Source organism: Xyrauchen texanus, chromosome 19, assembly GCF_025860055.1.
Source record: "Xyrauchen texanus isolate HMW12.3.18 chromosome 19, RBS_HiC_50CHRs, whole genome shotgun sequence".
Lineage (NCBI taxonomy): Eukaryota > Metazoa > Chordata > Actinopteri > Cypriniformes > Catostomidae > Xyrauchen > Xyrauchen texanus.
The window spans coordinates 30,812,212-30,839,006 of NC_068294.1; the positions used below are offsets into that span (position 1 = coordinate 30,812,212).

Below are 26,795 nucleotides of genomic sequence, written 5' to 3' on the forward strand. Positions count from 1 at the left end.
ATTCTATACTCTACTTCAATTGCTTCTTTTCTTTTGATTCCCAGATCATCCCTGTAATTACATAAGGTTTTGATTTCCCATCAAAGATTCCCATATTTCTTTTAGAATACTTAATCGCTAAGCTGCCCAATCCCTGCAAAAAGCTTATTATTCATGTTAGATCAACTTAAGCTCCAAATCATTCACACACACACACACACACACACACACACACACACACACACACACACACACACACACACACACACACACATGTTGTGTTTCCATGTTTTATGGGGACTTTCCATAGACATAATGGTTTTTATACTGTACAAACTTTATATTCTATCCCCTAAACCTAACCCTACCCCTAAACCTAACCCTCACAGAAAACTTTCTGCATTTTTACATTTTCAAAAAACATAATTTAGTATGATTTATAAGCTGTTTTCCTCCTGGGGACCAACAAAATGTCCCCACAAGGTCAAAAATTTCGGGTTTTACTATCCTTATAGGGACATTTGGTCCCCACAAAGTGATAAATACACGCTCACACACACACACACACACACACACACACACACACACACACACACACACTCTCTACTTATTTAACACAACATTTTTATAACAAATTACAGTTGTCACAGTGCTGCATTGTTTAAAATATTATGTATATATAATATGTGTACTAACTGATCACAATGTATAGACAGGATGTGTTTGATTTTTCAAAACTTCTTAAACTACTTGGAAAAAACAATCCTCTAAGTTGAGGAATATTAACAGAGCAGGAGGAAGTAAGTTTTCGTCCAGGATAACCTTCACAAAGAGGAGTCTGCCCTATTCCAGCCTTGCTGAAGCACCCCCAGATCATCACCAATAGGTTTTTCCAGCAGGACAATGCTCCGTGCCACAGAGCCAGGCCAATTAAGGTGTGTAATTTTGTGTGTAATTGAGAAATTTCTTAATTTTTTTTACCAGAGCTATATATGCAATATTTATATCATAATACTATACATAAATACCTAATACAAATATTATGATATCTCTTTTAATTAGATTTTGTTTTAGGATTAGAATCCTGAACATTCTAAAAAGGTCAATTGGAGATTTTCGAAATGTAATCAAACATTTTGTAAAAAACATAAAGTTAATAAAGCCGAAAACCCCCAAGGCTGAAATAATCTAAAAAAATAAAAAATAAAAAATAAAATATAAAAAATAAAATAGACGGATGGAGCCTGTACTTTAAGATGTTCAAACTGAATTCATTGTAAACATTTTGTATTTAGAACAAACCATAAACTGAATGCTTGTGGACGAAAACCAGAAAATGGCTTGAGATAAAATCCTGAATGATGTCTTAAGATGTGGTAACCATAGTATAAGCGGAATAATTGACTCCAGCCCGTTAAATTGTTTAAAAATAATGCGCACTGGAGGTATAACGGTAACACATTTTTCAACAATTCAATGGTCCGTCGTCAATTATTCCTTACATGAACAGATTTGTTCTATGCACACTGAACTGAAATTCAAGAAGTTATTTTTGCATGAAGCCAAGATGCTTGTGTACAGAGTACATAATGACCGAAGCAAGCCCCATTATTGACGAGGCTCATCAATTCCTGAACTTTATCACTTCATATTGCCACATCTTTAATCTGCTAATCCACGGGGTGGGAAAGGCACTGCAGGCTATTAAAAGGCCATTAATGAGCTCCAGTGATTGACTGTGGGCTCACAAATGATCTTAGCGCTGTTGAACAGATGCATCAGAGGTCTGTTTTTGTGGCAGCTCTGATTACTGTGTATCTTTTCCGTATGCTGACAGATGGGGTAGGTCTGAGAGCTTTAAGTGCACGGCTGCACGAGGGGCTCCTCTGGGGCCTGCCTCATCACCGCAGAGTCCAAGTGGCCCTGTTAAAAATGGATGAGAGAGAGGCATATGCATCACAGCATGGCAGCCCTCACCACATTGCTGCACACATGTCCACTCGGTAGAACAGCAACAAAACAAAGTGGCCCCGTGCACCACTGGGCTAATAACCCACATCGGCTCAGTGGTGAGAGAGGGAGGAAGAGCGGGCATATGGAATTTCAAAGAAGGGAGTGATGGAATCTAAGCTTTAGATCGCATAAGGAAGGTCAAAGTAAATTCCCATGTGTAAGCACAGGAATTTCCCTAGACACCTTCACTCCCATGACAGCATGAGTAATTTATATACTGAACCTCTTAAAACATTTCCTTCACTGTTCACTGTCAAAGATGAATCTCTGTCTAAGGAATCCATGCACTATGGTGCCACAGACACTTTACTTAATATAGTACTTACAAAGAAAACCCTGTAATGTAAACATCTGGGTAGATACTTCCTTAATAGCTCACTTTTGTCACCAAACGACATAAAGCAGATGTCAGTTACGTTTACGGCGTGTTCTAACCAGGCATAATGCATAAAGCAATTTTTCTGTCCTTAGTGAACACAAAACCAATGCACAAGGGACACAATCACAGCTAATAAGAACATATATTATGTTTAATGAACAGTTACAATGAGTGGGATTTTGGATAAGATTTCACAGTGGGTGAGGTTACTCAGTATGATGCAGCAGAAATATAAACCAACGCGCATCACAGCTGGGTTATGACAAAAACAAAATGGACGAAAAATCTTTTATCACATGTCGCCTTATCACATTGCACCCGATTAGAACATGGCGTTATGTTTATATGTGTCTCTCCTCTGGTACGATATTTTTGTATATTTTTCATTTAGCCAAAAATGTGACTCAACAAATAAAATGCAATAATTACCAGATGACATACTTCATCATAGACTTCTCTGTAACGACGATCATACCCACCAACAGTACTATGGTGGGGGTTCAATATGGGGGTTTTAAGTACATTGTACATTACTATAAGTATGAAGAGCAAAGCATCATACTTAAAAGGGCTGTGTGGAGCGGAGGGGGGCGGGGCCGGGTCGGAATATCGCGCGGTCCCCAATTGGCCTGATGAGGCGCATGAGGGATAAAGGTGGCCGGTGACGATGGTTCGAGAGAGAGAGAATTACGGGCATGTCCGTCATGTGTGTGTTTATGTTTATGTGTTTGTGCTTTTGGGTTTAAGTTTGCATTAAATTATGATTTATGTTGACAAGCCGGTTCTCACCTCCTCCTTGCCCATCATTAACTGTGTTACATTGGGGCCGATTGGGGACCGGGTGCGCGATATTCCGACCCGCCCCTGCCCCCCTCTGCTCCACAGGCTGGTTGAGGTTAAACCCCTACTTCACTTTAATGCTCATTTTCTGGTAATGCCAGTTCATATTTACATAAAGGACCAAAAATGTAGATGCTGAGGGTTTTTGGGTCAAACCTTGCATTTAATCTCCAAGACATTTCATTTGCAGTTCCCTGAAAACTGCATTACATTATCACGTCTCATTTTAGTCTGAATAATTCACTGTGCCTTTAAATAAACATGACACAGTGGACCTGGCCTTATAGAGATGTACTATTTCTTCTGGTGATTGACAAGTCATTTGAAAAAACATGTTCTTACAACAGAAATTCATGAATAATTGATTTAGGTTTCAATGATGAAAGAGAAAACCACAAAGGTATGCTGTTAATACTTCATTTTTTGACTGGTTTAACCATTTTCATCACCTTGAGGGAGTTCATAGCAATATATGTATTTTGTGATTCATTGCTGAGAGCTGCCTTTAAAATGCTTAAAGCATTTTAAATGCTTTAAAATATATGCTTTCTTCCACACTAACTCACTCAGCTTGTTCTAATAGAAATCCTTTGTGTGCTCAAAGCAGGCAGCAGGTATGCTACATTTTTACATGCGGTTCAGTTGGGATGAGAGACGTGCTACGCATGCAATCCTCTTGAGGTTAAACAAGACTGACTCAGCTAATGAAGTAACAATGCCTTGTCACCTGCTTTCTTTTTACATACAGCAAGGTCGACCATCCTGACAGAGTCATTAAAAGGATGCTTGCATTTAAATTACCCTTGTGCCTGATGTCTTAGCGCTCATCTTCAGGCATCTTTAGAGGCAGAGCAACTCAGTCAGTCGATGTTCAAGGTGACATCATACAAGAAAGCTACATTTATCTGTGTGCCTTGTTTGTTTGCCTGTAATGAGCTCTGATTTAAAAATAAAGGGTGCTGCTAACTGACTTTCAAAAGGGCCGTTAACCACGTAGCTGCTTGCAATATATGTGACAATGTGAAGTAGCACGGTTATTAATTAGACCACTAGACACTCTTTACAGCAACATTAGAAAAAAATTACAAACTCAAAAATAAATGTATAAATGAATGAACAACTTCTATAAATTAGAATGTTAAAACAGCATCAAAGTAAGTATTGAAAGAATGGAAAATGTATATATTGAAAAAAGAAAGACAAAATAATAACACTATACAAAATGATTCATACAAGACAGCGCTCTTTCAAATGCAACTGATTTCAGAGTCCTCTATTAATCAATAAATCAGGAACTAAACACTCCAGTCATAGTTTATGACTCAAATATGTTGTCTATGAAGCCTATGCAAGGTTGTATCTCTCTTACTGACCAAAAGTTTATTATGAGTGAAATAAGTCAAAAAGGCAAAGAATCTCTTTTATTCACAACAAAGTAATTCACCTACATTGCTACACTCTTGAGGGCACTTCAAACCATTGGCTCAGGAGTTCACTTCAAAGAACATTTTACTTTACATTTATTTTACCTAGGGATGCACCAATATGAAAATTACTGGCCGATTTGAACAAAAAACTATTAGCCGATATTTTGCCACTTACCTTATTTTACTCAGGAATTATATTTATATATAAAATGTACAACGAGGTACAAAAGCCTTTGTTCTAACAATAAATAATTTCCATTGAAAATGAATTGGATCTGTTGAACACATGACAGGCAAACATTTAAAGAGAGCCATAATGATAGATAAACAGCTAAATATATGATATAAATAACACAATTTTATGATGACTGATGTGAAAAGAGGTTATTTTGTACCTCTATAAAAATGTTTGCACTTTATTTTTTGCAGTTAAAAACAACAGAACTAATTTTTACATGTTTGTACTGTTTTTAATAGAACATCACAAATTCATATTGAGCATATGTTGGGCAATTCCAAAGAAATGTTAACAACATCATGGAAACATAAAAAGCTACCAACAGGAACAAAACGCCTTTAAGTTCTATAGTGGTGTAATAGATAATGGAAAATGTCATCCAGACCACTAGAGGGCGCCGCTTGCTTACACAATGCTGACTGAAGAGCTGATTGCAGTCTATTTTTAAAGGCAGCCTTTCAAGATTTTGTAATCTAGACCATATTGTGATTTTAATCTTAACTCAATCAATCGTGCAGCCTTAAAGGATACCACACCAATGTCTCAGAAGTCAAAGTTTGTTGGTTTCAAAGCGTTTTGGATGGGTATACATCATCATGTATGGGTAAGTGCCGCTTTCACAACTGTCACATCTCTAACAATGGGTTTTCCTCATTAATGTGAAAATGAGAAAGAATATAAAATTGTATGCTCTTAGGAAAGCCAACCCTTCTACATTCTGTGGTTATCAGTATTTCTGGATTGTGCATTTGCATTCAAAGAGTTTTTACAAAGTGTGATGATAATTAATTATAAATGAACCATCAGTTTTTCTTATCTGTGTTTTCATGCTTAAAACCGATTTGTCGATGGTTTTAATTTGGTTGTTAATTGGCCGATAAATATCAGCAGCCGATACATCCGTGCATCCTTAATTTTAATACACTTAAAGAGTTAATTTATACCTAACATGAGTGAGTGCTGCAGAGGCATGCACAATCACATACTGTACAAACATACTTGAACATAGCTGTACAGCTTCAACAATCATAAACAATCAAAACTAAAATCTCATATGCATTCGTATTGACAGTTGAAGTCAGAAATTTACATTTACATTTACATACACTTAGGTTGAAGTCATTAAACCTCATTTTGTAACCACTACACAGATTTCATATTAGCAAACTATAGTTTTGGCTATCATTTAGGACATCTACTTTGTGGAAGATTTCCAACAATTGTTTACAGATAGACTGTTTCACTTTTAATTTACTACATCACAATTCCAGAGGGTCAGAAGTTTACATACACTAAGTTAACCATACCTTAAGCAGCTTGGAAAATTTCAGAAAATTACGTCAAGCCTTTAAGAAATTAGCTTCTGATTGGCTAATTTGAGTCAAATGGAGGTGTACCTGTGGATGTATTTTAAGGCCTACCTTCAAACACAGTGCCTCTTGACATCATGGGAAAATCAAAAGAAATCAGCCAAACAAAATTGTGGACCTCCAGAAGTCTGGTTCATCTTTGGGAGCAATATCCAAATGCCTGAAGGAACCATGTTCATCTGTACAATCAATAGTATGCAAGTATAAACACCATGGGACCACACAGCCATCATATTGCTCAGGAAGGAGATGCATTCTGTCCAGAACAACAGCAAAGGACATTGTGAAGATGCTGGAGGAAACAGGTAGACAAGTATCTATATCCACAGTAAAACTAGTCCTTTATTGACATAACCTGAAAGGCTGCTCAGCAAGGAAGAAGCCACTGCTCCAAAACCACCATAAAAAAAGCCAGACTACAGTTTGCAAGAGCACATGGGACAAAGATCTTACTTTTTGGAGAAGTGTCTCTGGTCTGATGAAACAAAAATTTAACTGTTTGGCCATAATGACCACTGTTATGTTTGTAGGAAAAAGGGTGAGGTTTGCAAGCTGAAGAACACCATCCCAACCGTGAAGCATGGGGGTGGCAGCATCATGTTGTGGGGGTACTTTGCTGCAGGAGGGACTGGTGCACTTCACAAAATAGATGGCATCATGAGGAAGGAATATTATGTGGATATATTGAAGCAACATCTCAAGACATCAGCTCGGAAGTCTTTGCAAATGGGTTTTCAAATGGACAATGACCCCAAGCATACCTCCAAAGATGTGGCAAAATGGCAAAAAACACCAAAATTCCAGCAACTTATTGTTAGAAGCTTGTGGAAGGCTACTCAAAATGTTTGAATCAAATTAAATAATTTAAAGGCAATGCAACTAAATACTAACAAAGTATGTAAACTAGAGGTCTGCAACCCAACTAGAGGAGAACCTCAGTTGCCTCTGCATCTGAGACCGTCAATCCGCATCTTATCACGTGGCTTGTTGAACGCGTTACTGCGGAGACATAGCTAATAGCTTCACGTTATTCTCAGCAGCATCCACGCACACCTCACCACACGCCCCACCAAGAGCGAGAACTGCATTATAGCGACCACAAGGTGGTTACCCCATGTGACTCTACCCTCCCTAGCAACCGGGCCAATTTGTTGTCTTAAGAAACCTGGCTAGAGTCACTAAGCAAGCCCTGGATTCAAACTCACGACTCCAGGGGGTGGTAGTCATCGTCTTTACTTGCTGAGCTACCCAGGCCCTGTCACAAAGAACAAGTTCAGGCTGTAAAAAGGGGACTGTTGCATTGTTAAAGTTTATTCCTAATTGTTATGCACCAAGTGAAGTTTCAGCACATAAACACTAAGTCAATGCTTTTTTCCCCCCTTCTGCTATGGTATACCTTGGGGCTGCCATGCCTTGTTAAAACTGTATGTTTACTGTTCCAATACTGTTACGAATGTTGCCTATATGCTTACATTAAAAATAGCCTATTGCAACAGTACTTTCTAGGAGAAGAAATGATAGAAATTGTTGAGCGATTTTGGGTTCAGGCTTATAATCTGACAGTATCATTTGGGCCGTGTAGGGTTGGGCCACACGGTCTCTGGTACAGGATCGGTTTCATTTTAAGGCCTGTGCAGACCTCTAATCTAATCTTCTGCCCCACTGGGAATGTGATGAAAAAAATTTATAAAAACATTTAATAAATTATTCTCTCAACTATTATTCTGACATTTCACATACTAACTGAACAAAGAGAGGGAATGTTTTCTACAATTAAATGCCAGGTATTGTGTAAAACTGAGTTTAAATGTATTTGCCTAAGGTGTATGTAAAATTCTGACTTCAACTGTAGATTTTGGTATTGCTTTCCTCTGTACACGAATAGCCTACTTATTCGAGCAAGCACTTGTAGATCAAGAGGGCAGTTTAAAATCAAATCACTTTGTCATTAAATATCAGATCTAAAAAAAAAAAAGATGTGAAGGATGAACATTATAACAAAAGAAGTGGGGAGTTTGGCCGGACTCACCTCCACCTGTTGGCAAATCTGGATGAGTTTGGCCATCTGGTTCTCCAGCTCACTGTTTCTCTTCACCAGATTGGTTAAGTTATTCTCCAGGGTTTGCTGTTGGAAAAGCAACAATATGGAATTTAGACAGAATGAATCACTATTTCTGTTTGACACAGACAATGCTTTTCCATTCAATCTTGTCATATAATATAACATTTGCACAAACAAACACATTTTCTGCTATTACATTTAAACTATTTTAAGTAATAGTTCACCCCAAAAATATTCAATCAATATTTACTCACCCTCATGTCATTCCAAACCTGTATGCTGTTATTGTTTTCAGTGGAACACAAAGAGAAACATTTTGAAGAATCTTTACAAAGCTCTTTTTCATACAAGAACTTTTGAAAAAACACCATGTAAGTCATCTATACAACTTGTGTACAATAATCCAATTCTTTTGAAGCCATGACAGCTTTGTGTAAGGAAAAGACTTAAATAGTTTGCACCACACCAAGTTTACCATCATTGACAGCAAAGTGCCACTGGTTCTTGTGTGTGTCATAAGTAAACATCACATGCTGGTTCAAATATGCAGGATGGAAAATGAGATTTGAGAGCTGCAGTGGATGCAATTCTGTGTATGGCCACTTTACATTTTTTGGTATTTTCCTCACACAATGCTATCGTATGGCTACTGAAGACTTGAAATATAATGCACAGGTCGAATAGAGAAATTTTGCGGTTCATTTATGAAGTTTTCTTCCCTTTTTGGAGCTTGAGAGGTCACCAGATATTATTGTTATATGGAAAAGAGCAGTGTAAAGGTTATAAGAAATTCTCTTCTTGTGTTCCACAAAAAAAAAAAAAAAAAAAAAAAAACTGAATTTTTATTTTTGGTTAACTATTCCTTTAAAATAATTAATATATTCTATTAATATTCCTTATTAAATGTGGACTGGGAATAAGCATATTCCTTGGAACCAGGTTTCTACATTTGAAACTTGTATCACATAACATATCTGCTTTCAAGAGTATAACTGGTTGTGAGCAGTAAATTAATGTCCCCAGTGTTCTCTATCTGCCTATTTCATGAATTAATGAAAACACAAATGCTGATGATAATGTTAGTTTAGGTAAACATGGAAAATGATAATACACAGAGTTAGGGCTGGGTATCAAGTTCGATACATTTTAGGCACAGACTGAATTGCCTCTAAACAATCGAGTATCGGAAAATGTCTTGTCGTTCGGTACCAAATTTCGATACCTAAGGGGTTAATCTCATCAACGTCAGTGATAAGCATGTAGCATGCTAGATGTGCTCAAATCTAAAAGTGCTGGTGATTGGCTGTGTTTAGGCATCAAAGAAAAACACTAGTATCAGAAAATGGTTTGAGTTCCAGGGCTGAGAAAGAATGTTATAAGTAACATTACTAACGCTGTTCTACATTACAGAGAAATACTAAACCGTAATAATGAGAAAATAATTTTTACAAGCGCACGGACGAAGCGATCCGCAGCGACACCGCAAATGTGGTAATGATTCTGAATGCTTCGGAAAAAACAGCAAGAGACTGTCTGAACATTTTGTTAATTTATAGAGAGAAATGCACATGCGGGTTGAGCAAACAGACGATGATCTCGGGTTCAATGATGGTCAGAGTGATCACCAATAGCTGATGCCTTTGAACATGTCATGACGATATTTGGTTCGTTTCCCATTAATCTATTAAATTATTATTATCAAATTAATATTACAAATAATTTGCCCGTAGACACAAGAACATGCGTTTGAAGAAACACTATTTATTATATTATTAAGTACAGATGACAGAAAAGCCGTATACAGGCATATTTGACGCGCTGATGCAGAGGCGTGCAGTCTCGTGGAACACGCGCATCTAAGGATCTCACACTTTGTTTCTGTCTTCCGATTTTTATTTTGTATTTTTTGAGTGCTGCAAATGACCTCAGACATCTCAGTTCAGTTCACTTTATTTCCTCAGAGCAGTTTATTGTGAATGCAACTCTGCAGCCTGTAAAATAATACAAACTATATAAAATAATAATAAATGTATAAAATAATACAAAAACAAGTTCACCTCGAACCATAATTTATATTTCAGTGATTATTGTATCATTATAATTATTATTTTTACATTTATAATTGTTTTTATGTCTTCATTTGTTTAAGTAATTTTCCGCCTGCATGTTTAGACGGATTCTTGCTGACGTAAGTGGAAAGGTGGTTACATATATATATATATATATATATATATATATATATATATATATATATATATATAATTTTATAACTTTATTATTTATTTATTTGCTTTTTCGTTTCATTTGGAGTGCAATTTGAATTTAGAAATGTATTTGATTTAAGTTTTTCGTTTTTTAAATAAATGTTTTCATTTTCAAAGCAAAATCAATAAAGCAAGAATATTCACTAATCCCTCAGCCCCGAGGTTGAGGGAACGATACCCAGCCCCTCACGGAGTCCACTGAAATCCCACAAAAACAGATTAGATTGAAAACAAACAACTAAAAGTAAATTAGTTCCACATCATGACCACTAATCATAACTAATGAGAAACTATGCACACTGGGCTGAGTCTTTCACACTAGGAGGAGGGCTTCCAAATGTATGAGCTCTTGTGTCCACTCTAAAGAAACAGGTTTGCAGTTATTAACATTAAATAAGAGGTTTTTATGTCAAAACTGATGTTGTGGTCACTGAGGCTCATGAAAAAGGAAGGTAAGGTACTGTTATGTCAAATATAGCATGACAATGGATTTTACCACTATACACAAAAGTTTTATGAAGGCTAAATCTGATTGGTGCTCAGTTGTGTGACATCACAATGGTGAGTGGTAGAGAATAGTATTGATAGTTAAAGAGTTGCACATGCTGCATTACAAACACAACTTTGAAAGATAAAAGAGGGAAATCATAGCTTCAAATCAAAGCGTATCACCCTGTCATGCTACACGGGCAGTGATGACCCCCGTGGCGGGAAAAAAGAAGAGAAAGACATGAACACGGTGTTGAGATGAACAGCTGATATTAATGCCATGAGCACAAACAAAATGAAGCCCAAGCGGACTGAAAGGCAGCAGCGATGGGAATAACATCGGCATACAAAAGCTAGAACAGATCCTTTATGTTCTCTTGTTTAGTGTTGTTTGGCTATTCATGCATGTGTTATGCAGCCTGACCCAGTCCACCTGCCTGTCCCGCACCCACAGTCTATGGAAACCCTGCTTTGCACACATCCAGTACATAGATTGTAAAAGGCAGCCGGTGACTCACCGCAGCGCTTGTCTTTGATGCCTCCATAACCGCTTCAGACACTCTGGCAGGGCTCACTTGAAAAGCCTATGAACACACACACACACATATACACAGAGCCTTACTGGTCTGGCCTGCTTTGTGGCACTGGAGATGATGGACGCAAGTATTATTGCCTCTGCTCAGTTCGATGTCTTGTTTTCAGCATCTCTTTCTTTGCCACTCTCTTTCTCTGCCGGGTAAGTAAGCTCGAGGCACCTCTGAGCAGGTGAGGGTGTCTATCTCAGACTGCCTATTCTCTGTGCACTGATAGCTTGCTTTGCTCAGGGATTGATTGCGTCAGGCACTCGCATAGGCACTTGCTTGGTGAGTCAGCATTTTAAGATTCAATCTCACCCGGCAAGGACAGATGGGCATCATTAATTAAACAATGAACAGTCGAGGATGATTTATAGATCAAAACCAAGTACCACATCCCGGGGGACATAAGACAAGCTGCCGGGGGTGTGCGAGCTTTCTCCCAATTGGAGAGAGAGAGAGAGAGAGAGAGAGAGAGAGAGAGAGAGAGAGAGAAAGAATGGAAGTTAGTTAGTTTAAAAGAAAGGATGGAAGAAAGCAAGAAAATAAAGACTGGGAAAGAGAGAAAAAGAGGCACTGCAATGGCCTCAGGACACCAGGCCTGTTGCAGTTCAGGCAGAACAAGTCTGAAGTGCACTCATTAAAGCAGACACTAAACTTCAAAGACAGACAGAGCCATGCGAAACAAAGTGGTGCATGAAAGAGACGAGAGAGAGAATGTACTATAAGCAAGAGCGTGAGTATATAAAAAACAGGAAACAAGATACAAAGTGAACAGGCAGATGAAGATATATAACATTCTGGTGCATCTAATACGTAACAAATGTAGTGCTTTTTTTACACATCCACAAAGCAAAATCTTTTACAGAACTGAGACAGTAGCATGACTGAGCTGACAAACTGACAGGAATAAAGCAATCATAAGTGAGAGTGAATGAGAGACAGACTGCAAATGAGAGACACTAGTCACCAATATCTAGGCTGTGTTTTGTCATCATTTGTTTTTGTCAGGTACTTTAAACACTAGCTAGAAGACAGTTGTTTAGAAAAGGAAACCTAACATACATCCTACATACAAGTGCACAGATTGGGACATCTCTGATCTATTTCAATCTTAGGCTGTTGTCACACTTGCAGCAATGAAGGGGTGTTTACATTGATTGTGTGTGATTTGCAAATGCAGCAACTACTAATGGGAGTGCAGACAGTGATTTGCTGCCTGATACAGTTGGATACAGCAGTCAAGTAGGAACGCCAACTAACAATTAACAGCACAGAGACTCTGCCACCTTCAGCAATTTAATCACTGTCAGTGTAAATACCCCTCGAGAAATGCAGTATACTACAATAAACAAACACATTTTTACCAATTGCAGTTCAAATGAGGCCAAATTGTTTTCATACCATTGTTGACCATAATGAAAAGTCCACATGAAACATAATCTAGAGGCCCATTTTCAAGCTCCATAGTGCACTCACAAGTTCCTACAACAGCTTTTACACAAACCAAACAAATTCGGTCCAAACCAAAAATTCTATTGTGAAAATTCAATTAAGCCAGTTAAAATCAGTCAACATGAACAAACCGGCATGCAGAGATATTAGTAAACTGGTACAAATTGTCTACATCTTTACGATAATTTGCTTAGAGACATTCTAGAGACATTTTCCAAGAACATGTAATGCGATTTTGTTTCTGCTTAATTAGCCTATAAAAAGATTCAAATCTACTCAAAAAGGTTTAAGTGCCCATTCACTCGTGTGCCGTCTGCTACACATCTGGCCAAAACATTATATGCCTATCATCATTCTTTTGCCTTTATTCTGCACATTAACACTTTTAAATACTCATCTTTACAATAGTATCAGTGTCATCATTATAACAATAACAGAGGGGAACTGGTGAATAATATGGCCGTGCATAGCGCTTTAGCGTCATAAATTACAAATGTAAACCTGACAAATGAAACATTTTCTTCTGCATTTATATTATTTTAAATCATCATCAAGTAGTTAAAATAGCTTCTTTTACTGACCTCATGTGAATTCTACTAATGAGACAAAGTCATTGATAACACATTTTAATGTCACATTATTCAAGGTTTTACTAAGCGTCCTCATATATAAATGTACTTCTAAACACCTCCCACAGTGGTGTGGTGGGTGTCTGAATGTTCAGGAACATTATATCATTGCCCGGCTATTTAGAACTTACCCCTTTACCCCTGAACGAAGAAGGACTTCTCCCGAAGTATATAGGGGCCTTAATTCATACAATGGATGAAACCAACTCCTGAACGACTAAAGCACCCAAGGCAAACTAAGCCTGTGTTTATACTACACACAGCAACCACAAACCATATCCATGATTCATTTTAAACAATCATCAACACTCACCATCTAGCAGAGTTTTCCTAGGTCAAGAATGTATAGGAATATTCGCAAACAGGAGAAATATCACCAAACATACACCTTAGCAGAATAAAAACACATTTTGGCATAATTTTTAGATTAAATAAAAGAATCCTGTTTGCACAGGAAGTATAAATGAGCCTTTAGCCTAATTATCTTATACTTTATGCTTTAAATACTACATGTTGAAATTATTCTGCCTGACCTGCCTGGTCTAAGTCATCAGGTAAGATATTATCTCAGATACTGAAGCAAGTGAAAATGATACTGTATCTGATGCGTTACACACTTTAATACGCTTGTTCTGTGTCCATTACAGTTCTGGGTCACAGCAACAACAACAAACCATAAAAAAGTATGAAATCCTGAGGCGAGAAAACACACTTCAAAGTGGGTGTGTTTAATTATTTTGTGATCCACTTCTCTTGTGTTTTGTAGAGTGAGCACATTGCAGAAACATGTTAATGCTTCACGCACAAGGCTAACAACAGGCAGTTGAGTGCGTGTATGTGTCAGCAACAAGAGCCTGCTGGGAGATGTCGCTCGCACCGGATAATATTCCATAGCAGCACTCTCCAGAGATGCACAAACTCAGTCTAATGAGAAGCCACTGCTGTTTCTTACCAGCCTACACTCTTCTAATTAATTAGACTGAGTCATTTAATTCTGTCTACATTACCCTTGTTTGAGGCTTGTCAGGGGAGTACCATTAAGCTTTAAACACAGTCCAATACACCCCTTCCTTCCATCAAAAACACAAAAAATCAATCTGTGATGTCCTGTTTGGAACTTTGACCTACATCAAACAATCTGGTAAGCCTTTACTTTTAATTTAAAAGAAAATGTATGGCTGAGGCCACAAAGCCCAGGTGTTTTTTCATGATAAAACATCCTTTCCCTGGATGTTATAAGACTAATAAGACAGGGGCAGGAGACATCTATGTATGCCACGGAGAACAGATCAACCATGTGACAGTCAGCAGCATGGGGAGACAATGCAAGAAGACATCTTCCTCCACAGACTAACCAGCTTGAAGGTTAAAGGGACAAGTGTAAGAGGAATTACTTGCTCTCATGAGGAATACAAATCCTTGAGGGAAAATGTGTTTCAAGCAACATAACTTCAGAAGAATCCGTTTCTGTTAATTATACCCAAAAAGATAATTCAAGTAAAAAGAAATCGCTCAATAAACATGGATTATAGTATTGCTCAGATTATAGATGAATAGCATGGCTCAGATTACAGATGAATAAACAAATAAACATGCAATACATGATACATGACGCGAGTTGTGACAAACAGACTTTGTGTTGAGTGATAAAGACTGAAAACTTGTGGAGGAGTGACGCTTCCAATACTCGTGATATGCCCCTTTTCAGGTGTACTCTTTCTCAGTGCTCCATTCGTGGTGATTCTCCCTCGATAATCTTGTATGATGTATTTCCACTGTTCGGTTTCCCCTCAGGTGAACCCTATGTTTCCCATCAACAGAGCTTCGTTCCGACTCGGCCACTGTTGCTTTGTACCGTAGATAGGTTCCTCCCAGTGGCTTCATTCCATGTGAAGTATTCTCCACATGTTAACCTCCCACTGGTAGGATGTGGTCTCTATAGTGCTTTCCCTCCTGGAGAGGGAAGAGCACTTCACCAGCACTATTCTAGCAGGTGCTCGGCAGGAAATTGCTTAATACCAAAATCAGGAAAGGCCACCGCCTGTAGCGTCCTCGGGTAAGTGCCTCCTTCCACCCTTAACGGGATCAGGGAGACGCTTTACCTCACTCGATGGAAGGTCATGACGTGGTTGAGTGCTTGCTGCGAGGCATGCAGCAGCTTGCCCGTGTCCGCTCCTCCGTACTTTGTGACACGGCTCAGTGCCTGCAGCATTTCATATAGGAACCCCTAGTGTCACTACATCGACACAACATCGAGTGAGTGACAGAGAGGGAACGTCTTGGTTACAGATGTAACCTCTGTTCCCTGATGGAGGGAACAAGACGTTGTGTCCCTCCTGCCATGGCACTGAACTGACCAATGACATTGCTGCGACTCTCTCTCGGCTCCTCAGCACAAATCTGAATGAGCGGTGCACACATCTCCTTTTATACCCGTATATCCGTGGCAGAGAACGGCATGCAAATTCCACTTGACAATTTTCATTGGCCTTTTCTAAATAAAGCAAAGGTGAATGGGGCTCTCAAGAGCGAACCACTAGTGTCACAACATCGATACAACATCTAATTCCCTCCATCAGTCTAATTCCCTCCATCAGTGAACAGAGGTTATATCTGTCTTATGGTTTAGAACAACATGAGTAAATAGTGCATAAATTACACAATTCTCACTTTTGGATAAACTATCCTTTTACGAATCTAGGGAATGTATAACTTTCACAAAATGTTTGTTTTTGTAATCATTTGTATATTTTGCTACTGGAGATTCATAGAAATATTTTTGTCACTTGTCAAAACAGTAAAACACATTGAACAAACTCTACTTCTACTCCTCATATCCTCATTTTCGTTTTGTTTCAAATAAATTATGCTGTCAAACACTGTCTAGCTGGAATAAGGTCTCTTCTGCTGCCAGATTTCTTCACCTACACTAGCTAAGATGTTTGACTTCAAAAGGTTATATTAAGACACTGATAAGAACTTGTTATAGGTCACTTGATTATCAGATACACGCCTGAGAAAGTAGAGGGTACAACATGGAAAAAAGGTTGTTTTCCTTGGTGAGGTGAGATTACGTACTATGCCAAGCTTTCGTTATAGACAGCTTTTTTTAGTTAGATCCATTATCTCCCCTTACTTTGTGCCTGGGAGGCTTATATTGGCATCTGCTGGAACGAGGACCATGGAGGTCACAGCTAATGGCTGTTGTGGAACAGGAGCGAACATAGGGTCATTTAAGGGGAGGTCACAGCACCATGCAAAGCTGATGAAATGGCATGAAAACAGTGCATGGCAGAGGCTGTTAAAAAAAAAAAAAAAAAGGCTAACTAAGCCTTTGAGATTTGAGAGTCTCTCAGATGCAAAAAATGAGCATGCGGTTTATTTATAGCTGCAAAACTTCTGAGGCACTTTTTCTATTTTTGAAATATACTGTCTCCTCCATTTGACTTTGAACGGTATCCGAACCCAACCACGCACACTCTCTGTTATCATAAGCTGAAGACAACTTCCAGCCTGACATCCGCCTTTTGACAGACAGCATAAAAACGGCTTATTCAAAAAATTAATTTGCAGAAACAAGCCTTGGGTCTTCTGCCAATTAATTTAGTGGTATCAATTTGGACAGGCATGGGAATGCTAAAGAGTGACTTACGTTACATGTCTGGTAAATGGCTTTATATTTAATTTGTGTAACACAATTAACTGCTGTAGGTTTTTCTGGGATTCATATGCTGTGGTGATCCACTTTCCTTGGAACGGCATGCTCGCAAGTGATGAATCAAAGTGTTTTGACTGGCCTTGGGGATGATGCTTGTCTTGTTCTTAGGAAAGCAGTTTGAAATATCACTTGGGAAGATTGTGTGAGCAACCCCATCCCGAAGACTAAACTATGTCTGTATGGGCTGTAGTATGGAAAAGTGTACAAAAGTCTACACAGGTGCATAGCTTATATCACCACCCAGGAATGCTGCACGCTGCCTCCAGACTCTCATTAAGCTGTGAAAAGTGGTGTTATGAATCCAGCTTGACAGAGGGTAGGGATGTAGCATAGGTGGAGGGAATGGGAGCGCCATTGCTCATTCTGCGTCGTAAATTATTTCAGCTGTGGACCAGCTTGAGTAATGACGACAACACTACAATTGACGTTATTGTATGGTTTATTGTTTTTATTGGACAACTTATGCCCCGGAGGAATTATGGATGCCGTAAATCATTTAACAAGTGCTTAGCATGAAAACTAATTGAATTGTTGAGACAATATTTTGTCATTGCAGTTATTCTGGAATGTTCACATATATGCAAGCCTAGTATTCTATCTGGCAGAACTTTTTGGCCTCAACATATTTAGCTAATTTGAGAAATTATTTATTGCAATTATGTTTTACTCAGTCTGTTGTAAAAGATTTGAGTGCTACTCAAATCAGATAGAGTGATATACCCTGGCATACCAGTCATAAATACTTCTCTCTCTTGAAAACTTTTAATAAGTTCTCATAAATTCATAAGTGAAAATATTTGGCAGCCAGCGTGTTACAATTGTCCCATTCGGGCAAGTTTGAAGTTCTCATTTTATTACCCTTTGAACATGAACTAATTGATCTTCAATCATCTTTTGCTGACACTTCCTATAAGCCTTTTCCCATGAAGGATTTCATGTTTGAGTAAGTGCTACAGAGTAGGACCTGTTGGGGGGAATGCCTCAAAACAAATGTGTCCTTCTTATGTGGGAAAATCTCAAATCCATAAATCCATAGATAAGCAACACCCAATTAAATTAGACTACCTAAATACAAAGTAAGAGGGGAAAAAAAAGCCAACAAGAATTACCCCTCTGGCAATTTGAATTTGAATTTTGGAAGATGGGTGAGCTACTCTGTCGTTCTGCATAAGGGTACCTTCTGTCCCCTCTCTATAGATGTTGTCTCTCTCTCTGTCTCACTGTTCTATGACTGGCCAGAAATAGTGAAGAAGCAAAGCTGCCAATGGCCACTCAGAGCAGAACTGAACAGTGAAATTTGTAAAGTTCTTGTAACTACTAAAATCAACTTTTGTATAATTTTAATCAACTTTATAGTTAAGAAATATAACATTAAATGTTGAAAATCTCCCCTTGACTTATATGTTATTTATGAATCTGAATTATAATTTATCCCAAACCATGGAAGCAGTAATGCAAATGTTGTCTTAAGTTACATTTCTACATATTACAGACAGTTTGCCTTAAAAAAATCTAAAATTCCCAAATAACAAATATAAATCAAGAAGGATCTGTTCACAAATATTAATATATCTATATTTGCTTTTGTACATTACATTAGTGTTGCAATCATGACAGGTGCTGCAATCTCCCTCCATGAAAACGCCAGTTTTCAAAAGGTCCAATGGTAGATGAATAATACACAAAAATTGCACTGACATCTCTGAAAATATTTTAAAAAATAAATCAAAATGTCAAACCCAGCAACCTCTGATGTACTAAAGCTTTGGCCTCAGATATACTATAAACTTATGTTGAGCAAGAAGGTGACTTTCAATTCAGGTGGTCATTGTGGTTGTGGGCTGTACTCCACGGCCTGTAGAATAAAGAATGGCTTCACACAGACCAAACGTCTCTGAAGTGTAAACATGTTTTCAAACGCAGACAAAAAAGGAGTTTTGATGGCAAAAGGATTCACAGCAAAGACACAGCCTAGTTTTCAAACCACAGGAGAATGAGATGGGCAATTGAGATTCACAACAGGGGTGAATGTACTCTCACAGCAGCAATAGACACAGAAACTACTGTATCTCCTCTCCAAACTACAGCGTTCAGCCTATAACTGGCTAAATAAGAGTGAAAAATCTCTTTGATGGGTTTTTGTAACACACCTGGATGGTAGTCTGTGAACTCCACAGTGATTTCTAAGATAATCTGTCAGAACTGTGTGATCTGGGTTTTAAAAACACAAGCAGGCAAACAAGCAGCCTTCTAAAAACACCAGACACAAAGCCTCCACAACCTTTCATGATAGCCGGCCACTACAGCACAACCAAAGAAAATACATGTTTGTCTATAATAAATATTAACACTGAGGGATGCTTGAGACAGTGTGGTCACAACACAATAATGTTTTTTTTTTATTGCATAATTTATTTACCTGTTTTTACCAATTTAAATAGATCTCATTTTAACCGCCCGCAGCCGCTGTTAAATGTTACAAATAAAACTATGCAATGTACACAACTGCTGTGTGTACATTGGTACAGATGCCACATATCTTTGGAAAGCTACATTTCTTGATATTCTATTGATATAAACCATTTTAAGATACAATCACAACAGCAGGTATAATCTATATCTTTGTCAGACCAAACAAATTTGAACTTGGACAAAGTAAGGCTTCATGATGTGATTCCATTATGTTTTCAAGCTAATAGCTACAAGTTATAGTCATCTGCAGGTATCTGTATGCAAAAAAAAAAAAAACATTCAGGCGGAAAAACAAACTTCTATTTCATTGTGTTCAAACTTCTGTTACTCAAAATCAGTAGCACTTACAGTAATTCTGACTGCTGGGGAAAAATCTTCAAAGTGTCATCTTTCAAAAGTGACCAAAACCATGCATGTACTCCAAAATGTTCAAGAACAGCTTTAAATTTACTTTGGGTATGCCTTGATTAGGCGTTTTAGGCTTACTTTACAGGATTGGGAAGAAGTGTCCCCATCTCAGCATCTTCTACATACATCACGTATCCTATGCAAATTGACAAACATTAAAGTCACAGACATATTGATCTAAAAATGAATAGTGTTTAAGAAATCAATATGGATTTACAATCCAACAACATTTTCGTAAAACAAGATATTAATCTTTACATCTATAGTCTTTTCATGCTACAAGCCAGTTATATCTAGGGTTGCAGCGGTATAACGGTTTCACGGTACATACGGCCTGTGGCTCATTTATCGTAAAAGAGTTTTTATTTTTCATAGGATATTTCAGTTAACTTGCATTGGGACCTAACGCGTCTCCACAAGCGTTTAACATGCTCAGGTTTGCCAGATAAGAGACGAAACACCCCCAGTTTGAGATTTATACTTGCGAAAATTGGAAATATTCTGCCTAATGTTATACTTATTTGGTGCAATCTGGCAACCATGCACGTCTCGCTTTCTCCTTTGAACAAACTTAGCGATCTGTAGTGCAATATTCTGCTCAAGGAAAAGTGTTATACGGCTACTCTGTGTCCATTCTTGTGGCTGCTTGTGACATCAACTACAAAAATAATGTCACTTGATGCATGTCCTTGTACTGGAAATCCATGAACAAAACTATGCAACATAAAAGGAAATGCGACCCAGGATACATTAAATACAGGTTATGTTTGATCTATGGCAGGTCGACCCTTGATTTCCAATGTAAAATCTGTCCTGAAGCAAAACCAGTTGAGAACCACTGAGATAAAGATACAGACAGAAGCAGTCTGGCCTCGTTGTCGCGCACCTACAGTATATGTTAACTGTTAATACTCATAGGACATTACTTCAAAAGCTCACACAGCTGATGTTATTTTTCATTTAGTAGTTCATTTAACATGTAAACTAACATGCTTTAGTTATATAACATTTTATAGTTACATAATATTTTTTATCATGTTTATAATTCTGTTTATTATAATTCTGTTAGCTTTCTTATTTTTTCTATGTATTTTATTTTCAAAAGGGAGACTTTTTTACACATACTTCAATAAAATAAATGTTTTCAAGTTTCAATTATAATAAAGTGTTTGCTCAAAAATAAATAAATAAATAAAATAACCCTTCTGTTTTCACTGATAATAGTAATTGTGTAATACCGTGATATTTTCTGAGACGGTTATCATACCGTGAAAATCTAAATACCGTTGCAACCCAAGTTACATCCGGTGTAAATTCTACACAAAATTCACATCTTGTTTTGTGTACTGTTACATTATTTTTCAGGTGTGGATGTGTTCATCACTTTGCTTTTAATTTGTGTTAGGAAAGTCTCTGGGGTTTTGACTTCCAAGTAGTTATTTTGTTTGTTATTTTGGCCTTTGGATACCTCTTTGCTCTATTTTATTATTATTTGATGTGACAAGGAGGTGGGCGTGGCCGGGCCGTGATGATTCGGCATGCACGCACGCACGTGGCCGGGCTGCATGTGTGTCTGTGTTTGTCTTATGTTTTATGTTGTTTTAAATTGAGTTTGACATTAAAAGTTTATGCCACACCCTCCTCCTCGTCACATTTGAATAAACTACTTCTCTATAATTCTGAGTTAACCTCTCTTTGGGGCAGGACGAGAGTCCACCAAAATTCTCTTCTTATGCCCTTAGCCCTTAAACTGGGTGTAATAAAGCCCAAATATTTGATATTCTTCACATTTTTAAACTACAAATATGAAGAACAATCACCACAATAAAGCCATGGTTCAGTCTTTATTTATAAAAATGGTTTAAATCATCTTTCCTCCTATGACGTTGCAGCTGTAAAACTAATAATTTACAGCTATGGGTTAACACCTGGTTGGAGGGAGAAAAAAATCCCAGTTATAATTAAACTGCTCAAAATTTCTGCATTTACCTTGCATTCCCATACTGATAAAGAATGGATTTTGAATCACATTGAGATGTAGAATGTATAATTATGTATACAGCACAAACTATTTTTACCTCCTTTCGTTCTAATCTTTTAGAATAATTAGCATGCACGGCACAGGGCTTAACGCTAGTGTTGAGATAAACAGAATAAACTTACTGCTGTGACTCTCGTGTGTAACAGCATGGCAGATTTGTTGGACCCCAGGCTCTTTTGACACTGACACTGTAGACTGATAGGTGACACAGACATTTTTAACAGTCCATTAAGGATGGCTCTGTGTACAAAGCTTGCACGTGGTGTCCTGGGGTGCTACTCATTTCTTAAATTGTGCATTCTCTTTTCACTTCCTTGCTTCCTAACTCCTGCTTCTTAGGAAATGAGGAAAGGTTCCAAGGAAAGGAAACGAGGACAGAGGAATCAAAGCAAGATTGTTACGTGGAATGTTCTGCTCACTCACGCGTCACTTCAAAGCACTGTCTCAGCACAGCTGCATTACCTCGGGGTGCTTGCTGTTATGTTGTTGAAACTGGATTAATTGATATTTCCATAACAAAAACCTAATTATTCAAGTTGCACTGTAAAAGTATGTGACTATTCTGGTTTATTTAAACTGCAAAGATGAAATATGAAACTGTTGTGTCAGATGTGAAGGCGGAGGAGAATTTACTGTATGAGTGTCAGGTGCTCTTGTGCTTCCTCGCTCAAGCATCCTTGGTAAGCTTCTTCTGTCCGTCATCCTCGTAGTGCACTCAGAGAATTTATATGTTCTTCACGATGGGTTTCCGGGTCACAGGCTAGTGGACCGTGGAAACGAGGATGCACAATTGAAGAAATGAGAAGCACCCCTGGTCTTTATAGTGGGCTGCATGGGCAAGGAAAATGTAGACTGTGACCCACAATCTCAAAGCAAATAGAAAAGCACTCATGAAATGCACAATGCCTTGTTTATATATTCGCCTGGCACCGCAGCGCGTCGCAGACTTTGTGCACACCTCCCCAAATTCTAGAGGTTTTTATAATCAGCAGGAAGTAGTACTGAGAACTGAAGAAGTGTTTGCCAGAACATCGTCAGATCACAATGACTTAAAAACCTTTACAAGATTGTAATAAGCATTAAACTTTAATCTGGTTTGGTTTTTATTAGATATTAAGGCACTGGAGAAATACTTGTATCATGCCTTAAAAATTATACTCCTATAAATGTATACAAGCATATAGATATGCAACAGAATAAAATGTTTTCACACAAACTATACAAAACAATTTCAATCTAAAGAGCAATGAGACAGTCTCAGCGACATTCAATGTGTAGACGGCACCGATACTATATTTTAGGCTTATAAAATATGCATTGAAATTCTTGCACCCATATAGATATCCAAACTAAAACATGCAGTGTAGTGACTGAGACTCATTCAGCCTTATTCATGAAGTGTGTAAATGCATTCTTATTGATGCATTCAACTAAATGGGGCAATTTACGCAAGAATGGTTTTACTAATGAATTACACTATAAAAGTGTTCTGCTCATGTGTTATGAATAAATCAAAATGACTAATTTTCATTGACATTTGTTAGTTTTTTTTGTAATAAAAGTGTCAAACTTCAATCTAGTTGTTTTTAATAAATGAAGACACTGTGACAGGGCGGAGGGCGGGGCGAGTCGTGATTCCACACACCCAGCCCCTAATCAGGCTAATCAAGCCTCAGAGATGGATAAAGGCCGACTGGAATCTGCAGTGCGACAGAGAGAGAGATTTACGGACAGCTGTCCGACACCTTTGAGTGTTTGTCTTTTTGTTTACTATTTTATTAAAATATTATTTATATTCTCAAGCCGGTTCTCGCCTCCTCCTTTCCATTAATCCCTTTACAGACACATACTTGTATTTATAACTCAAAACACTTATAAATCCTTATAGAATATTTCTTGACCATATACTCAAAGTTTTCCAAACAAACCTTACAAAATAATTATTTATCTAAAGAGCAATGCCCAAGGCACTGTTCCTATATTTTATGCTTATAAAATTTACATCGAAATGCTTACATTCATGCTTACATTCACATAAACTCATATAAAAATGCTAACATACTGTACAGTGTAGCGATTGAGCAGTAAATTTGCCTTATTCATGAAAAATTAGTAAAACAAATGTGTGTGTAAATGCATGCTTATGTAAATTGTCCCATTTAAATGAAAGCAAAAGTTTACACAATAATTGTTTACTAATAATTTGCATACAAATTGTTCTGCTCGTGTTTCATGAATAAGGCAAATTCTTTTGATTTTCATTAACCTGTGTTGTTTTTGGCAGTTTAAATGTCTTAAGAACCTTTGCAATAAAAAGCAACAAACTTATATTTCTATGGAAGACTCTTTGTCCATAAGATGAAATTGTCAGAAAAACTATTTTTAATGCATTTCTGATAGAACTGCAATGTTATTATAAGAAGGTAAAGCTATGTAAAAATAATAAAGCAAAACTATTTGTTAAAATGTTTGATTTCTATAACTTAACAGATTAATGATATTTGTCTTTTGAAACCCCTCTTTTTATTTATTTTATTACTATTATTTTTATTGCATTTTTGTTGTTTTTGGTTTCTTTTTTTATGTTTGCATTCTATCTAAACATGATTAACAATATAGCCAATGTTACCTCACACAAGTCATTCATTTTCTAATGCAGCTCCGCACGCACTGTTCGCACGACTTCCAAAAATTAGAGTGTGCACAACCGCGCAAAATGATTGCTTCCGCCAATGACGCGATGACGTCATTATTGTCCCACGCAACCTCGTGTACAAGCGGCTGCATGCTGTGCTGACTTAATATTTGCACACTGGTGAAGATGGAAATCTTATTTAAGCTTGTTTATTTCGGTTTCTTGCATCGGAATGCAAATATCAAAAGATGAATAGTCCCTTCAGTATGCTTGTACTAAATGTTTAAACATTAATTATGTTTAAAAATGAAAAGAGAGCATAATATTGCAGTAAAATAAACAAAATTAAAGTCTCAATGAAATAATTTGACATGCAAGCATTTTCTGTGCTATTTGGGCATATCACTATTGACACAGGAAGTTGGAGCAGGACATACAGATTTTTTAACTGAGTAATTAATTACCCAATAGGATTTAGTTACATCATAACCATGAACTATGATCTGCTACTTGCTAGTCAGTTGCAGATGGTATATTGGGGAGGGACATTCTCTTTCTAGAGAGCAGATTGATTGGAAAATTCTGTGTAAAGCAAGCTGAGACATCAATATGTCTGGACCGTTTTCCCAGAAAATAAAGACTGTAAATTTTAAATGGGCATTCTGTAAAAGTTTTTGACACTTTTGAAAAATGTTGCCCAGTGAGGATGTCTTAAAAAATAATGCCATAAATAGTTTTAATTTATCAATTAACATCATACAAGGTCTAGTAATGATGAAAAAAAAAGCTAAATCAATATTTAGGGCGACCACTTTTCCTACAAAACAGCACCAATTCTCCTTGGTACTCCTGGACACAGTTTTTCATGGCAGATAGGATGTTCCAAGCTTCCTCATCACAGTTGTTCTATATATTTAGGCTGTCTCAATTTCTTTTGTCCCTTCATGTAATCCCAGACTGCCTCCATGTTCAGTGGGGGGCCATGCCAACTGTTGCAGGGCTCCCTGTTCTTCTATTCTATTCTATTTGCAAAAGGAATTTTTGAGAGTGTACAATTTCTATTTCCTATTGACAGACTACAGCTGGCACTATAAATTACTATCTTAAGACAAATGTTTTTGTGAAACATCTTATGTGCCTAAGACTATTGCACAGTACTGTAGATGGCTTCAAATCTCATTGACATGGACTATCCATTAAAAGCCTCATCTAATTTTGATTTCATGGGTTCTTTGAAAGCTATAACACACACAAAACAAATGCAGACTACTTTTTTGTCTGAATTGGTTTCAAGTTTGTTTAATCTTGTCTGGTGTTCACAGTGATCTTCATAGTCATCTTCACAGTGATAAGATCCAGGCTGTCTGTCTAGCTCACTGACAGAAGAACAGATAACTTAAAGGTTAAGAATAGTTTGGGGGGTTCAGGGTCTTGTCATGGTCGATGACTGTTCAAGGGCAGCGGATGTTTGAGATTCTTCAGGGCTGAGGCAAGAAGTCTCGGACACAATGCGGATGTGCTCTTGTTTTCTCTTTGGGTAGGCAACATTTTTGGCAGCTGGACAGCATGCTTCAGTGGTGCAGGATGAGCTGGAATGTCCTCAGCAGCTGCTGCATAAAGGACATGGGCTGCAGAAAATTCCTAGCTTGGACTGTCTTGTGACATTCCAGCTCTTGGCGGAAACTCGCCAAGCATCCCGAATTGAGAAAGTGGATGACCCAGGTCACCTGAGCCTTGAACTGCTGGGATCAGAATAGCTCGGATCGAAGCTGATGTTGAGAAATTTACAGGTTTCTTTCTT

The 26,795-nt window shown here is 37.7% G+C and overlaps 1 protein-coding gene across 6 annotated transcripts in view; it reads right to left on the minus strand.

Annotated features, from left to right (window-relative positions):
• LOC127659835 (probable E3 ubiquitin-protein ligase MID2) overlaps positions 1–26,795 on the minus strand; it is a 185,761-nt gene that overhangs the window by 42,746 nt on the left and 116,220 nt on the right. For 4 of the 6 annotated variants that reach the window (XM_052149784.1, XM_052149785.1, XM_052149783.1 and 1 more), the window contains exons 3-4: positions 11,580–11,645; positions 8,276–8,371 (exon numbers count right to left, since the gene is read on the minus strand). In XM_052149784.1, coding sequence (XP_052005744.1) covers positions 8,276–8,371; positions 11,580–11,645 — 162 coding nt within the window. The remainder of the gene's footprint in view (positions 1–8,275; positions 8,372–11,579; positions 11,646–26,795) is intronic. The other 2 variants (XM_052149787.1, XM_052149786.1) reach the window with 1 other exon arrangement.